We start from the raw sequence: 18,600 nt of genomic DNA on the forward strand, positions 1-18,600 counted from the left end.
ATCGAAATTCGCTTTATCTGTTCTCTATTCATCAAGTTACATGAATAAGATAAGAGAAGATAGTGTGGAAAGAACAAAAAACCAAAAGTTTAATAGTTTTTATGTCTCGGGAACCAATTCATTGACCGGCTTACTCATACATCGCTGTTCTTACTTAAGAAGGAAGGAAGGAAAGGAAGGCAGCAAATTTAATTAAACATCGCCTCCGTATGGACTGACTTCTGTCTCGTGATGCTTCCAAATAGCGATATCTGTTTTCTTTTTCTCACCAGTGTTGTGACTACGTCATAAACGAGAGCCGCTTGTTCCCTTCCGCATCCGTTGGAGTGCGATAGGTGGCGCATCCCCCTAGGTTCGAGAGTGGAACAGTCCCGCAGTTCTGTGTGCGAAAGCCACTGCTACACCTGGTAAACACGGAATACTTGGCCGTGTTGTCAGTCGTAACTCTTGCTCTTTACCACCCACATGCACCGACCCTCCCACGTTCTTGGCAACTTGCCAGGTACGTTCGTCCGTACATACTCCAGCTCATCAACTTTCTGACCAGTCACGTGCCCAGCACGATCCTCACGCGGTGTCTGTCTCCATTGCGAACTGACCTGGAAGGTGCGTCATAGCGTCTGTTGTTTCACTCTCTGTTGTGTTGTGTTCGTCGAGAATCAGCCGACCCTGACGATAGTGGCCACGGAGAGTGACAAAGTATTCTGGCTGATGACAGGAAAAAGGTGAGGGTGGGGTCTGCTGACGGAGATGGCGGCTCGATAGGATGGGAGGCCTCACCTCACGTCGGCAACAAGAAAGGTGAGTACAAAGTTAGCACCCTCGTGTAACACTACAAAGGAGACGTTATGGCTCTGTATAGTCGGCAGTCTGCTCACTGGCCTCAGTTTTTCTCTTTTTATCTCTAAAGCGCCCTCTATTTCCGTAGTGTTCCTCGTAAAGTAGCTTCTGTATTTACCGAATTCGAAGTGTGAAGTAGACCCGGCACTGTCTACAATGTTAATGAAACACCACTGCATGCAGACAACAATTCACTCCTCATCGTTCGGCTACTCTCTTTTTGTGTAGACTTGGCATGGGGACGCCACCACACATCACTGGACTGACGTAATACCAGTTACCTGCTTCGGCCACCCCGCCACGAACTTACAGTTCTCACCGTCGGGTTCGGGCTAAAAGTGATTTTCTTCCGTCGGTGTGGTTGTTCACCCCGCTGTGTCTGGAACTAACAGGCTTGCTATCACCTAATGAGATTCTCACTTAATGTATAACTTTCTTCACTTCACTTTTGTCGGGACTAGCATTTCCATTAATCACCAGAAGCGTAAAAGAAGCCTTTTACTAGTAAACATTTGCTATGAAGAAAGTAGTAACTTTATTTACCTTTTTAACAAAAAAATTTTTGTTTGAAACTACAAAAGCATAATTTTAAATAATTACTCATGAGGATAACAAGTAAAATGAGGTACACAGTAAACTGTCTTTCTGTTGAACTACGCGACTACGATAAGAATATATTTTAAACTCTAATGCAGTAGGGCTTAAAGCCTCAAGCTGTGAAAGAGATTAGACTGTGTACTTTTTTAAAGTAATAAATTTGATGTCTTGTTCGATAGTAAACTTACATTATTGCCAAAAGTTCACATTCCAGGTTTATGTATTTTATTTATTTATTTTGCCTTCATATATTTTAGGTCTCTCGACCCACTGTGACAACTTTAATAAAGTGGGTAGAATGTTATATATTGAATCTAAAGAATGTAACTCCTTCCAGTTAAAGCTGTAATAATTATTACTATTATTAATTGCTAATTATTTCCATTACAATAATAATTGTCAACGGCCACCGTATTCGAGTGGTTAAACGCGAAGCTACAGCAGTACTACAGCAGTTTAAGTTCACCGAATATGATGATGTTTTTGTATTCTATTGCTTGAACTTTTTGACTTTAGTTTTCTTCTCGGAGTATAAACATAAAATTTTATTAGCTAAATTAAATTACAATTATGTTTATTATCATAGGTTTCTTTCCAAAGGCATCTCACAAATGAACAAACAAATACTTACAAATAGAGTGATTGCAGTGTATTTTAAGTATTTTGTTTGAGTTCTAAATTATTTCTGTTCACTAATGCATGGATTGTAGTAGTCAGATATACTTTACATCTGGACGGATATGTTCATTCACCTTATTAAGACTGCCGTATTATCTCAGACACTCTGCTGCTCCTTTGTATTTTTTAAGAGATTCTGTAGTAACTTCTCTGTAAATTGGGTTGTAGAACCACAGGTCTTGTTTAGTCTGCACCATGTTTAATGAGTGAAGTATTGCCTTTAGGAAGTGTCTTTTGAAACTAGACGGTATCTCCAGGTTGGAGAATTTCAACAGTGTCTTGCTGGGAGTCTCTAACTTACAGTGCTCTAGATTAGCGATAACCAGAGGCCTGCCAAAACTTTGTATGCGGAAAGAAGATTTGATAAATTTTTAGAAGCGCCCTCACCCTCCACAAAATATATTCTAATCTCACGAGAAGGCAGCGCAATGTACAAAGTTGTTCCCAAGTATTGCGGACAGGCTTTTTCATTAATGACGTTGAACAAATCACCGCACCGGAACCGACTTACAGATGAAAATTTGAATTCAGTCATGCGATGAACAAACAAGTATCACGCCCGATACTAAACATTTAGTTTCTGCTGTACAAGCTCAACGATCACATTAGTTAAGTATTCTTATTTTTTGAAATGTTATTTTATGATCATTATTAAAGAAGTTTAAGCTTTTGTTTTATTTAATTATTTCTTCATGTAAGAAAATATTCTACTAATTGTATGTAGCAAATAATTAGCTACATACAATTAGTAGAATATTAATATTCTACTAATTATATTAATAATATGAATATTAATGCATCAAATAATAGGAATATGATGCAAAAAAGCAAGCTTATACACCATCACCCAAAAATTCACCCATCCATTCGCTCCAAACGTTTGTCCACTTCTTTAAATTTATTTAAGCTATCAACTTCCACAACGACAGATGTAAGTTTGTTCCAGCAATCAACTACCCCCTGGCTTAAGGTAAATTTCCGCACATTTATTCGATAGTAACTAAGGTTGAGTCCATGCACCCCTCAGGTTTGTAATCTGAGCAAGAGGAAGAATCCCATCAGCATTGAGCCTGCTCAATCCATTCAAAGCATTATACACCTCAATCAGATCACCTCACAGGTACGGGTGCCTAGTCGCCAGACACTGAAATTTGCAGAACTTAAGCCTTCCTTGGTAAGAGCACCCCTTTGTTTCCCTCACCAGTCTTGTTGCCCTTCTCTCTACTCGTTCTAGCAACTCTGCATCCTTCCTAAAACGAGGCCTCAAGACCCGTACGCAGTACTCAAGGTGTGACCTGACCATTGCCTTATAATAGGGGATAATCACCTCCTTATCCCTGCTAGCAAAATTCCTGTATATCATTGACAATAACCGATTACCTGCTCTGGCAGCCTGTCTGCACTGCTCAGAAAACTTCATATCTGACTGCACAATTACCCCCAGGTCTTTTTCATTCTTCACTACCCTGAGTGTAGTAACATACAGTTGGTACATTTCTCTGGGGTTACTGCTTCCCATATGCAGTACTTTGCATTTGTCAATGTTAAACTTCAGTTGCCACTTCTCAGCCCATCTGCCCAACTAGATCCTATTGCAATAGCGTACTGGGATTAACAACCCTGCCAACCTTTGTATCATCTGCAAACCTGGACATTAAGCCTGATATACCTTCATCAATATCATTGATAAATATACAAAACAACAATGGGCCAAACACTAAACCCCGGGGGACTCCACTAATAACATTAGTCCACGAAGAGCAGTGTACATTTATTACCACTCTCTGTCTTCTCCTTCCCAACCATCCTTTTATTCATTGTAGCAACTTGCCCTTAATGCTATACTGCTCCAATTTGTACTGTGTGTAACAGTATCAAAAGCTTTCCTGAAATCCAAGTGTATAATATCAAAATTATATTTTGCATCGAGTTCCTGTGTAATTATGTGTAAAATAATGTGTTATTCCGTTTTTGCACAGTATTTGAGACTTTTGTCAAGCTCATTTCGTTCTATGTCCCACAGATCATTGTAAAATGATTATATGACCCATTCGTTTAAAAAGTTTAGCATCGCTGCTCTGGATGTTTAAGTGGTCATGTTATGGTGCGGTCACTTTCTGTAGTATATGAGTAATTCGAGAGTGTATTCCAAGTCATGAAATTTTTAGTTAATAAGTTTAAATAACAATGTTGTTTTATGCGTATCATTGCTGTATTTTTGCAGGAGGAAATTCGATTCTGCCTTCTGATTTCCTGAAGTGACAGTTCCACGTTTGTTTATCTTTAAGCAACTGATTCAACTTGTGGCCTAATGTCTCCTCCAAATAAGCTGAAGATCAGAATTCATATTATAATTCACTTTTCTTTTTCTCTCAGTAATATTTAAATATCCGAAGCAAAAGTATAAAGTGATTGAAATTTTAGCTGTTGATATCCCTGTGTTCAGTTGCTTAAATCCAGTAAGATAGTTTTTACTCTTTCCTAATTTAATGCAAAAGAGGTATTAAGTCCAGTTTAAAATGTACAATTAGGAAAAAAAAAAAAAAAAAAAACGGAATTCATCAACAAATAAAATTTTGGATACACTGTTTTAAATGAATAAATGATCATAAATCACAAAATTAAAAATATTCAAAGTATAAAACTGTAAATGTTCAAAATTTGAAACTAAGTATGCAAAAATACAGAAATCCCTCTAAACAAAACTAAGAAAGGAACGAAAAAGGTGAAGAATAATATATAGATAAATGAAGAGAAACAAGATTACACTATGATTTCCATATATTAATCTATGAGTAGGAAAATAATAAAATTTAAATATGTAAGCTAAAATTTTTCGCTTATTAAAACTTTGATTATATTTTTTGGCGCTTTCGCATGTACACAGTAATGAATTAAAACATTATGACCACTTACCTAATAGCGTTTTGGGCCGTCTTTCGGCGTGGTAATCGTTTTCACCCAGCGACTCCTCGAAACCACAGAAGGTGTCCTCAGGTAGGTATCCTGTACCAGCTGAACAGAAAGATGTTCTGTAGTTCGCGCAACGGAGTAGGGCACTGGCGTGGACTGGCAAATGCTGCGTTCCACCGCATCCCACAGATAAATAAATAATAAATTTTCTGTTTATAATCGGGGACAACCACACGGTCAGAGGAGTTCACAAGGTAGAGAGAATACAAGAAACAGCACCATATTTACCAGTCACCGGCTTGAACCCCGGTCACTCAATGCACGTGTACTTATGCACCATTGGACATGATCACTCCGCTAAATATTCCATAGAATTGATGTCAGGGGAACTTGGCAGCCAGGGAAGCACAAGAAATGCTTGGATATGATCCTTGAATTATTCCTACAAAATATTGGCCTTGTGATACGGGGCATTATCTTGTTGGAAGAGTCCAGTGCCATCTGAGTACATGGTAACCATGTAGGGAAAAACTTGGTCCGAAACAATGCGCGGGTAGGATCTGGCGGTGAGGGTGGTATGCTCACTGAGAATGAGGGGACCCAGTGACGTCCATGAAAACAACCCCAAACCATAATGCCATCGCCGCTGGACTGTTTTCGTCCAACCGTGCAGTTTGGTTGCAGCTGTTCACCCGTCTGTGGACATGATGGAGCTGTTGGAACGTTGATTCATTAGACCAGGCGACTCTTTTCCAGTCGTGCGATTTCCAGCAACGGTGCACTTGTGCCCATTTCAGACGTTGTCAATGACGGTGGTAACCATGGGCACATGAACAGGTCGCTTATTCAGTAGGCCTATCCGCAAGAGCGTCCGCTGAATGGCGTGCTCATAGACATTTCTCCGTGTGCCTTGGTTGTATTCAACCGTTGATCGAGGAGTCTCTTGTCCTGGACAGCACGTGTCAACGCCGTTCACTGCGACTGTCAACCAGTTGGTGGTCTCCTCATCCTGGTACGTTGGGTGGTTGTGTGTCCCTCTTCAGATTATTCCCGCCACCACTTCACTACCGCTGCCCTCGAACAGCTGATAAAATGCCCTCAGGTCCTTCCCTTTCTCCATTGCACGGGCTTCGTACTGACGAATTGACTTACCGTGCCGTCACTATACAGGGTGTTTCAGTTAAACGTTTCAGAACTTCTAAGAGGGGTAGGGTACATCCTGACAACTCGAAATCATATAGCAATGTGCGGTCGGAAATGCTTTCCTGAAGCGGTGTTGTACACAGAAGCACCATAAAGAAAAGAGACCGTAAGTGAGAAATCGTTTTAATAATACATGAAAAGAAGCAAAAGGTACATGGATTAAAGTAAGTGTTCGAAGTTTCTTCCACGGGCTACAATGCACGCCTCACATCTCCGACGCATGGACATCCGAACATTCTGGAATACTCCAGGCGAATTTCGAATTTCTTCGGCAGCTACTGCGATTCTTGCAACCAGCTCCTCAGCATTGTCAACAGGGGTGTCATAAACTAGCGATTTCATATGACCCCAGAAATAAAAATCAAGACATGATAGGTCGGGTGACCGAGCAGGCCAACGCACGGGACCACCACGTCCGATCCACTGTTGACCAAATGTGACATCCAGGTAGTTACGAACATCTCCGCTATAATGGGCAGGGGCTCCATCGTGTTGGAACCACATTGTCTGTTGCGTCGATGCAGAAATCTGTTCATCTCTCAAAAGTTGTGGCAATACTTGCTGCAGAAAGATCAAGTAGGTAGGTCCGGTTAGACGACACGGTAACAGGTAAGGTCCGATGAGGTGATCTCCCATAATACCGGCCCATTCATTGACCGAAAATCGAATCTGTGCTGCACGACGACTTCTGTGTACAATACCGCTTCAGGAAAGCATTTCCGACCCCACATTGCTATATGATTTCGAGTTGTCAGGATGTACCCTACCCCTCTTAGAAGTTCTGAAACGTTTAACTGAAACACCCTGTATATGTTTCCCCGGTTGGTGAGTCACTGCGTATATTGTGGGATGCGCCCATCCGTGCAGACAGGGGTGATCATAATGTTTTGGCTCATGACTGTATATACAGGGAGAAAAAAAGAAACTTAAAAAAAAAAAAAAAAAGAGCAAGCGGGAGAAGAGTAATAAATATTATACAATTGTAATTAAATTAAGCGGCTAAGTTTAAAGAACGTAAACGTATAGATTTTCATTAAATGTTCTATAAAGTTATAATCTCAGTAATTAATTGATAAGATTACTATATTTACTTTTCATTTCTATTAAACACAGAAAATGAAGAAACAAATTATTTAATTTAAAAAAAAAAAAAAGAAATTTAACGCTCCTGAAATGTAATGCATTGTGTACATTAACTGACTTGTTAAAAATAAGTAACACAGAGTAACATGAAATGGTAAAATCTGAATTACCGACAACTGAATGAAAATATTATTATTATTATTATTGCTCTTATATTATTTCTCCCTGGTTGGCGGTTCCACCTCGTGACAGATATTGCTACCAAGTACACAGGGTGGTTGTTGTTACTTCTGGTGTTACTGTTGGTCGAAGAACTCTCTGACTATCCTACAGGTGTTCAGGATTGCGATTTCTATAGTTCCTTGTAGGTGTTCGCTGGGAGACCTATTGCTGCTAGGCTATTATGTAGGGTCTTTGGCACCATACCTGTGGTTGACACGATGATCGGGATGGTCGTTACTTGTTGCATATGCCACATATCTTTGATCTCCTGTCTTAGGTTTGTGTACTTCCTAATTTTTTCCCCATGGGTTTTCTGCAAGTTGCCGGTGTTGGGTACTGCAATGTCAATCAGATAGGTAGCCTTTTCCTTCTTGTTCACAAGGGTTATGTCCGGTCTGTTGTGCGGGATTGTCCTATCAGTTATTATGGGGCGGTCCCAGTACATCTTGTGGGTTGGGGTCTCTAGGGTTCGTACTTGTACGGTACACTTTCTTCGATCAACTGGTATTTCCTTGCTAGCTTCTGGTGTATTATCCTGGCTACCTGGTCGTGTCTATGAGTGTACTCAGTTTATTATTACTATTATTATTATTAGCTATATGGTGCAAGGAAGCTTTAGGCTAATGCTACACCAGCCAAAAAAAAAAATTCCTGAGTTATCCTGAGAGAGAGAGAGAGAGAGTCAAAGAGAGTCAAAAGTAGAAGGGAATCACCAATAAAGAGAAGAATGATGATACCCAGCTCAGGACCCTGGGTGTGCCAAGCCCATACTCACCAGATGTGAGTACCTGGCCTATTTTAAACTGAAATTAAAAATGAATTAAAATACACAATTGACAGCTAGATACAGTTTCTGTAGTGAAAGAAAAACATTCAAGAAATTTGTGTCTTGCATTTTTATAATCGTTAATGATTGAAATCGTTAGATTTATGAAAGGATCCAAGTTTAAGTCATTAATAAGTTTGAGTATCCTTGTTGATCATCACCGTACTGTCTTTTAAAGTTACTTGTACAAAAATATAACGTGTGTGTTGTCGTGTTTCTTTATTTGGAACGTGGAATGACCCCCGAAATTAGAAGATTGCTTTAAAGCTCTGTAAAAATCAATAAATAAATAATAATGATAAAATCATTTGTGACGTTTCTGTGTTCTTGTAACTAAAGGGTATAATATTTATTGAAATAATCGGGATACTTTTCTTTATGAAAATGAATCTCACTATCAATTCGCAGCATTTGTTTCACTGCATTTTTTGAATCGTTTCTATTGCTGCAATTTGGGATTCCGAAGTAGGAGAACACAAAATCGAAGCATATTCCAAAACTGGAAGTAACAAAGCTACATAAAGGCTTCGATATCAAGAAATGAGCGAGTCTGGTAGACGAAATGTCTCAGAAGTCCTAATAATCGATCGCTATGCTTTATTATAGTGAAGGAATCTTGTAAATGACGCTTCGGCTAACTTATGTTCTTAAACAGTTATGAAATTTATGCAGTTCCAATATTTATTAGTTTTCATCTATTATTTTTCCTTGTTCCTGTAGCCATACTGTAATTTTTTTGGTGAGCTCAGATTCCAATTACATGAATATGATTCAGATTGCTATTGCTATTGAATGGAATTGTTCAGATAATTCAGTTATTAAATGGCATCTATTGAAACTTGTATGTAAAATAGTTGACCACATCATGGTGTAATGTTATTTAAAAGTTTAAAACACATAAACAAAAAAAAAAAAAAAAAATTCTGTGTAACGAATTTAGAGAGTATGCTTTCCATTCAAAATAGGAAGCATACCGAAAAACTTACTGCTTCAGCTATAACCAAACTCTTTTCTCATTTGAGATATAATAGGTGGAACAGGACCAGGGTATATCTGCCAGGGACAAAGGTTGATGGCGTTGTAGAGTAGATATCATCTTTTAAGGGTATAAAAGGTAATATTGTTGTACACGTTGGCACTAATGATATTTAAGTGTAGGAGACCGGCGGAATTACTTAAAAAGTACAGGTCACTGTTGGGAAAAAAAGCTGTGAGTTAGGGTTGAATTTGAAAACGTCTACAATTCTGCCCAGACACGATAAGAGGGAGTATATGATGAGAGCCTTGTTGATCAATTCGGCCCTGGAGAGATTGTGCAAGATAGGTTCAAGGGGGAGAATTTTTCTCAGCCTGGTCTGTGCTTGTTAACAGGAGAGATTGCTTGTACAGGGACGGGATACTCTTAAATGGAAAGGGTGCAAGAATATTTCCTGATGCTATCGAAGCAGAGTTAGGTGGGTCGGAATACTGCTAGCTTGGGGAATACACAGAATAATAGATTACCAGTAGCCGCTGGCAGAGGTAAAAATGATTCTTGCACTGCTTCTATTGGAATGAGCAGTAGCCTGGAAAACAAGATGCAGGGGATTCCAGAGACTGTTGGGAGTAATTGCGGATCAAGTAAATGCATGGGCTGTGTTAGGGTAGCTAAGAATAGGAACAGTTGCTTGTACACTAATACTAGGAGTTTGGTAAATAAATTTAATGAATTTTATGTGTTGTTCAAAACATCAAAGGCAGACATTGATGGGATATCAGAGACATGGCGTCAGACAGATATAAGGGACTACTGGGAGTCATTGCGGATCAAGTAAATACATGGGATGCAGAACTGGAATTTGGGGAGTACAATGTGTACAGGAAGGATAGACAGGGGAGGAGGGATTATGCTATTAGTTAAGAAACACATAAAATTCAACGAAGTACAGCCAGTAGACATGGCTGGACAGTGCAGTGTCGAGTCAGTTTGGCGTGACATAAGCAATGGGAAAGCAAAATTTAGAATAGGAGTGTGTTTTAGGCCTAATGACTCTGATGAGTATAATAAATGAATTTAAATAAATTTTCTGTGTGTACTCCGGGACGACCAAATGATCAGAGGAGTTTACAAGATACACAGAATACAAGAAACAGCACCGTATTCAGCAGTCACGGGCTTGAACACCGGTCACTCAAGGCATGTGTACTTATGCACCTGCGCGCCTGACCACTAGGCTACACAGCTGTACAAAGAAATAGAGTGGGCTAGTAAATCAGAGTGTCTTATAATGGGGGTTTTTAATTTCCCAGATATTGACTGGAATTTGTGGATTGGTCACTTACACACTAGCAAGGATTTTGTGGATTTATTGGATTGTTTTCTACCGTAGCATGTTCGAGAGGCAACTAGAGGGAGTTATTGCTGTTATTTGGTTTTTTTTAGGAGCATTAGCAACTAAGGCCATATTGCTCCGAGAATATGCAGTGGTCATTCCTGACCTTTCCGCATCCTCCGTATTTGGTGGTGACGGGCTCGAACCCCGGTCTAATCAAGAAGCGTGTGCTACGCACTGCTGCTCCTTCCCACCTGGCTACGGAGGCGCCTCTAGAGGGAGTAATACCCTTGATCTGACTATTAGTAGTGATTCTTCATGCCTGAAGAATCTGCAAATAAAGGAACCACTAGGTGGCAGTGATCACAGTGTGCTGAAGTGGGATTTACTGAAAGAGGTAACTACCATCAGGGGTAAAGGGAAGGGTTTTTGCTTTCGCAAAGGTGACTGTTGTCTGAGACAGTAATTAAATTCTATACGGTGGGACCAACTGATGATGATGTTACCAACAGCAAATTCAAAATGGGAAGCATTTAAAGAATTAATCTTGGAAGCTACTAGGCTATTCATACCAACTAAGAAATATTGTTCAAGGTTTTGGCCTAAATGGATGTCAGATGAACTAATTAGACACGTGGCAGAGAAGACAAATGCATGGGATACATATAAATTAACAGGTGACACGGAAGCCTATGATAGATACAAGCTGGTCTGTAACCAAATTACAAAGGAGGTTAGGCAGGCAAAGGCAGATTACGAGAAATATTTGGCAAAGAATGCAAAGAAAAACAGCAAAGAGTTCTTTACTTATGTAAACTCTATGAGGAAGAGGATGAATCAGATTGGTCCACTTGATATCGATGGTTCAACTGTTGATGATCCTACTCAGGTGGCTAACAAACTAAATGAGTATTTAGCATCTACATTCATACATGAGGAGTTATTCAAGGAGGGGAATGCCAGAGGTGAATTAAACTCTGGCAGTGAGCTAGATGATTTTGTAATAACTGAGAGGAAAGTGGAAGAGAAATTGTTGAAGATAAACATAAGAAAGGCACCTGGGGAGGATGGGGTATATCCAGTTATATTAAAGGAGGCAGCCAAGGCAGTAAGTAAACCATTAGCCATAATTATGACAGCTTCCTTAGACTCAGAGGAGGTACTCATGGACCGAAGATGTGCAAATGTGACCCTAGTCACAAACGAGGATCAAAGGGCGACTCAAATAATTACAGACCTGTTAGCTTATCTTCTGTTCCAGGGAAATTAATGGAGGCACTGGTTAAAGAAGCACTGCAGATTCATCTAGAGAAGACTTCAGTTATAGCTCGGACACTGCATGGGTTTATTAGGGGGAGTTTTGTCTGACCAGTTTGATTGGATACTATGGTGTGGTCACAACGGAACTGAATGCAAAGAATAACTTTGATATCATATATTTGGATCTTAGAAAGGCTTTTGATACTGTTGCACATGGAAGACTGCTGCACAAATTGGAGCAGTGTGGCATTGGAGGCAAATTGCTTCTATGAATAAAAGGATGGTTGAGTGGGAGAAGACAGAGAGTGGTAATCAATCGACACTGCTTTTAGTGGATTAATGTTATTCGTGGAGTCCCCCAGGGTTCAGTGTTGGGTCCGTTCTGTGGTACTACACTGACAGTGGTAGAGAATGAAAAGGACCTGAGGGTAATTGTGCAAGCAGGTATGAAGTGTTTTGAGCAGTGCCGGCGGTCTGCAAGAGTAGCTCATGGTGTCTTGTCAATGATATACAGTAATTTTTCTATCAGGGATAAGGAGGTGATTGTCCACTGTTGCCTCTGCGGGTTAAGTCTTATTATGGAAATGTGAATTTATTGTTAAGGAGTAATGTAATCAATAAGTGTGTGTGTGTGTGTGTGTGTGTTTTTTTTAAACTATTTTTCATTTTGTACTGTTCTGGAGAAGGGAATTTGTACTATGATCCATGCTAATTATAATACAGGATGGTTATAATTAAGCCAGTTGTATATTACGCTTGTATATCACAATGATTGCTAAAATTTCAAAATGTAATATTACAATATGATTATTAAAAAAGTTAATGAACTTGCTTCTGATGGATACAATGATACAATTGTTCAATCCTAACAACACCAGATTTACCGAGTTGAAGTGACACAATTGCCTTAAGGCGTCAAAGTGCCGGTGGCTTGAGTAACTGTGCATCAGGATTCTAGACAGACTACCTTAATCCAGCGTTGAATCCACTGGGCCTGATAGTAGATAAGGCATAAACGGAGATCTCCTTCCATATATTGCAACTTTATACGAATTTTTGGCTTAAATGTTTTCAATGCTGAAAACGCAGTCTCGAATAGTTGAAAATGGCAGCAAAATATCCGAAGCTTTTCCAGATGTTGCAAGATATTGTTCTAGGGACAGGCACATCGCAGATAAAGATCGTGAAATTTCATTTTAAACGTTGTTGCACGTTAACTGGATAGGTTCTTCCATCTCCACAGAACTGATTGATTTAATATATTACTAATTACAAAAAGACACTAATTACCACGTAACAAATGCAGCAAATTAATAAATATTATAGTAAGGGTTATGCCTGATAAGGTGCTGTTCTCCCTGGTTTCTTCATTATTTCGTATTTTTTGTCATTTGGTTTGCGTTAATTATTTGATGATAATAAATTAATTAATGTTAATTCTGTTTCTTAAGATTTAGTTCAATGTTAATTCGCAGACTTGCGTTTAGTTTAGACCTACTGATTGGTTGGAGCGTTCAGATGTGTATTTGTTAAGTTTGCTCTCCTTAAACTTATAGAGGATGTGGATATATCATATTTTATGATTTGGAGTTTAGGTTCATTATTTTCTTTCTGTTTTCGGATCGTATACGGACATCTGACTAGATAGCGGTCAGCGACTGAAATACGATTCTTTTTGGAGTTTACAAGTGTTGATGCCCCCTTGAACAGGTGCTGCTTGTGAGCTCCTTGTCTTTAATTTCATTTTTATTATGAAAATGACATTCATACTTTGAGTGTGACAGTGTCTCTCTCTCTTATTTTATGATTTAATTTAAATATTTGGGTATCTTTGGTACTCAGGTAGTAGAATACTTGTGTACTAAGAGCTGTGTCGCTTGTGTGGCTGCATGAAGCAACAAATGCACTTTACCAAGCATAATCTTAATTGTAGTATTAATTTGCTGCATTTGTTTCGTGGTAATTAGTTTCTTTTTCAAAATAGTCCTGGAGACATAAGACGTTTGTTTTTGTAATAATGCATCATATTTATTGAAGAGATCTGCGAAATAGAGTGTAACGACGCTGATATATTTTTCGTAAATATTGTGGGAAAGCAACTGGTCAGAAAAAGACCGCGGAGCAGACAAGGGTATAATCAAAATTTTTCCAGACGCTGGATTTCTATGTATTCTGTTTATCTGACTTACTTTTCTTCATATAAATTTACCATTGCAGGTACAACTAAAACACAAAATCGTGTACAGGATAACGCTTCTGCACTGCTGTTAGCACAGTTTCTTAGTTCTTCTGCAACTGTTGGAGGCTCACCGATGATCCTAAATTTACGTTTTTCTTATTTCAACACGTGATTACACCTATTATTCCAAAATGAATTGCTTTAAATTATATTCGACAGTGCGCTGTATCGAGTTATGCCGATGGTGGGATATGAGAGCGGAAGCCATACATCAGCAAATCTCGATGGTGGGATGAATGTGTTAAATTTTGTGGCATATGTTGAGTTTTTCGCAGTATGCCACTTGGGATTGTTTGTACTCTGACTGACTTTGGAAGGGAATATTATCAATATTCCCAGTGATATGTTTTGTATATCAGTTTGCTGAGCTGTTCTTTCAGCACATTTGCAATACAAATTACTATCACATTCAACGGTTTTATCTTGATAACGTGTAGCTTTCTCATACTGTGTTGTGACGATAAAATATATTGTGCTGTGTGACTGTATACAGTTTTTTTTTTTTTTTTTTTTTTTGGTGGGGGGAGGAAGGAGAGGAGTGCCAATGAATGTGAGTCATAAAAAGAGATCGATTTTGCAGTACTGCCCACACAAAGTTTGTGACTCATGTGCTCGGAATCGGCGAACACTTAGTTTTCACTATAATGATTTTTTTTTTTTTTTTTTTTTGTTTTACTCTTGTTTTAGCAGATCTCAAAGATCAAGTATGGCAGATTATGAGGCGTACGTTTTCGAAGAGTATGCTAACTTGTATCTGCTACTTAGATAGCGTCGTGGAAATGGAGCAGATGCTGTTCGACAGCATGACTTGAAATTTAAATTTCCGTTTATCTCTCTGTACGGGGTCAGATGAATTTCTATTGCAGCGGATATATACCAGCGTAACAGTTAACAATAGGCTGCGCACGTGGCAGCATGCAGCCGCGATCTCGCAACGTTCACATCAGCATCTGTGTATGTTACCCCAGAACGAATTGGGGTACTTCAGCCCAGAGCATCCCAGTTGGCCAAACCAGTAGTCATTTCTTAGCGTGGATTGTAGAGCGAGAGAGAGAGAGAGAGAGAGAGTGTGTGCACGGGTGGAGGGAGGGGACGCCGGAAACTTTACTCTAGAGCAGTGGTTTTCAGGCGTTTTTTAATAACGGCACTCCTAAGTAATATATTTTATTTTGCGGCACCCCTACTCAATTTTCTGCCTGTTAGATCCGATTCTGTCTCTTTTTATATATATATATAAAATATTTAAAAAATATATGTTATATGATATTTATTATAAAAATCACATTTCATAATACAAATTATATGCAGGGTGATTCACTACCAGTGCGACAAACTTGCAGGAGGTGTAGGGAGCACAAAGACGAATCGGACTCACATAGCATTGCAGGGTCCGAAATGCCTTCGTCATGCGGTAGAGGATGTTGAACGGGAGGTCGCGTGAACAGCGATCCCGCTGGAAGTCAGCATTTGCGAACCGGTTCCCGAGGCAGTAGGATGGACGAGTATTCAAACGTTGAACTGTCCGACATGCACCTCGCGTACGGAGCTGCGGACTGTAACGGGCGCGCCGCTCTGCGCTTGTACCAGGAACGTTTCCCGCACAGGCGTGCTCCTCATCATACGATTTTCGCACGTGTGCACAGAAGGTTACGTGAGACTGGTTGTTTCACGAGAGGTACTATGAATCGAGAGCGAACGACGAGGACGCCAGACAATGAGGAGAATGTCCTACGTCTTGCAGAAGGCAATCCGAGTACGAGTACTCGAGCGATAGGCCAATCCACTGTATGGAGGATACTGTCAACAAACCAAATGAATTCATACCATCTGCAACGCGTACAATCATTGGAGCCTGCGGATTATCCACTCCGGAGGACTTTTGCTACTTGGTTTCTTCAACAGAAACGGTTCGCAAATGCCGACTTCCAGCGGGATCGCTGTTCACGCGACCTCCCATTCAATGTCCTCTACCGCATGACGAAGGCATTTCGGAACCTTCAATACTATGTGATCCCGATTCGTCTTTGTGCCCCCTACACCTCCTGCAAGTTTGTCGCACTGGTAGTGAATCACCCTGTATATACAGTATATAATTTTATTCTTTATATAGAGGTACTAAGTAAACATCAATTATAGATCACCACAAAATTGAAAAGATGCTGTATACCTTTTTATAATGAAATAAACATATACATTAAAAAATAATAATAAGTTTAAGTAACTTAAACCCAAATTACGTGGCAACAACAACAATGTTGTTGCGGCACATTAAGGTGCCGCTGCACCCCGGTTGAAAACCACTGCTCTAGAGACTAGATGTTTTTTTTTTTTTTGTTTTTAAACTAACTTGTTATAACTTTTTTCTATTCTGTGCTAGTAATGATATTTGATTTGTAAAGATCTTTTGCTTTTCGTTATGTTCCAACTTTGAGTGGTGTTTCTCAATCTCCCCCCCCCCCCCAGTAAGTAATAGTGAATCCAGGATTACAGATTATATTGAATAAATTTTTTAATGATCAAGCCAGACTTTAGGTGTCATAGAAATGCAATATTGTTTTTCATTAAAAATTAATTGAAATTGAATCATGAATTAAGTTAAATAAAGACAGATACGTCTAGAACACAGGTTTAATTCATTTGAATGAGTTTTAATGATGAAATTTAAAATTTTCAAAAACAAAGAATGCGCATATTCATTTTAATCTCTTGAACAATGTTGTTTATACTCTCAGAGAAATATTAATTTGAATAAGTTTTAAATGATACAGGTTTATGTACATCTCAAATGAATAATTAATTTGATGTCACACTTTTATTTATACTGTCAAATAAATAAGTTGAGTAAATCTATGACATACAAGATTTAAACCAAAATTTAGAAATCAGCAAGTAGATATTTACGGGTATTTTCACCCTTGGCATCCCCGCCATTATTAGTAAAGATCGCTTACTGAGGCAACACAAAAAGCCACCACCTAGTTGTCACTGAGGCAGCACAGTATATAATGTTCGAACTAAAAAAAGATTCAAATTAGTGTTTTAAGTATTAACATTTGATTTCAAACTTAAAATATGTTATGCCACTACATTGGCAATGACTGCTGGATATAATAGTCCAGTTTCATTAGGATAACTGTAGCTAGTGCGATGTTCTCCTCTCCTATGCGTCAATATATGCGTGCGTAGAGACGGTGTTCTCTTTGTACTGAAGTCAAAAAGGAGAATAAAACAGCATTGCGACTAGTGGCAAAGCTACCATACTTCCAGGTTCTTCAGCTCAGGAGGATGAAAGGAAGGGAAGGGGATGAAGAACCAGGAAACCGATTGCTGGTTTGGTATGTTTGTTTAAGATCACTTGAGGACGTTTAGAAACCTAGTGTAAGGGGTTAATAGAATTTATAGTCTTTCTTTGCATCCCTGATCACGACAAACAGCTTTATCATGTTTTTCAAATCCCATCCCATATGCACATAATGACTGCATTGGGCTACAAAGTTTTTGCAGTCATAGTGCAAAACTGACGCATTTTCGAACCATACTTTTTCTGTAGTTCCTTGCTCTCTTTCCCGAAGAGTGCGAGAATTGAAACAACAGCTAACCCTTGAAATAATGCAAACAGTACTAGTAAAATGAATGGCACCTACAAGTCATGCACTTCAGTGAGTTCCGTTTACCAAGAACAAATCCTTATATAAATCCTCATATGAAAAATTAAATCATTATTTTGAAACAAGATCAAGAGAGAATATAAAGTTTATATTATAAATGGTATACCATTCAGTTTGGCATGATGCAAACTACATCATCAGCAAGGTTTCAAGGTTTTTCAAGGTCCTCCTGTTGCGTGCGATGAAAAATCTATTCTCGTTTGTTCTTTTGATTCATAAAACCGTCACAGACTCACAGCATTTTTATGGCTCGCAAAGCTTGAGTTTCTGAAAGAAAACTGGTTTGTCTATCTGCTCTTTTGTATATTCATCTTCGCATAGATTTCTCTTCTCTCGCTCATCATGTCATCATCAATTTGATTACAATTTCAGTTTATAAAACTTTTATGTTCGTTTCTATTAATCATTCAGTAATTGGATTTTTCATCACCACTTAAATCTGAGTTTAGTTTTAATGACCCCAGCAAAAAAGGATTTTATCAGGTTTCTAAGGTTTATAGCACTGTATCTCGTCTCCACACTTCCCAACGTTTGTGTGTGTGTGTGAGAGAGAGAGAGAGAGAGAGAGAGAGAGAGAGAGAGAGAGAGAGAGAGAGAGAGAGAGAGAGAGAGAGAGAGAGAGAGAGAGAGCACATTAAGGATAGTTTCCTGAAACGCACATCAGAATCCAGCAAGTTTCATTGACTTACAAGAACTTTAAAAGCAACTCCTTTTACTTTTCACAGTTAAGAAACTCACTAAAAGCTTAATTAAGATGGA

General features: G+C 39.0%; 1 protein-coding gene across 1 annotated transcript in view; it reads left to right on the forward strand.

The window, feature by feature from the left end:
• Window positions 1-443: 443 nt before the first annotated feature.
• The window catches only part of LOC150076324 (rho GTPase-activating protein 20-like), a 218,458-nt gene continuing 200,301 nt past the window's right edge, over window positions 444-18,600 (forward strand). The window contains exon 1 of the mRNA XM_090387127.1: window positions 444-801. Coding sequence (XP_090243253.1) covers window positions 767-801 — 35 coding nt within the window. The 5' untranslated portion in view covers window positions 444-766. The remainder of the gene's footprint in view (window positions 802-18,600) is intronic.

Source organism: Mastigoproctus giganteus, chromosome 13 (assembly GCF_048544385.1).
Source record: "Mastigoproctus giganteus isolate SK-2022 chromosome 13, ASM4854438v1, whole genome shotgun sequence".
NCBI lineage: Eukaryota > Metazoa > Arthropoda > Arachnida > Uropygi > Thelyphonidae > Mastigoproctus > Mastigoproctus giganteus.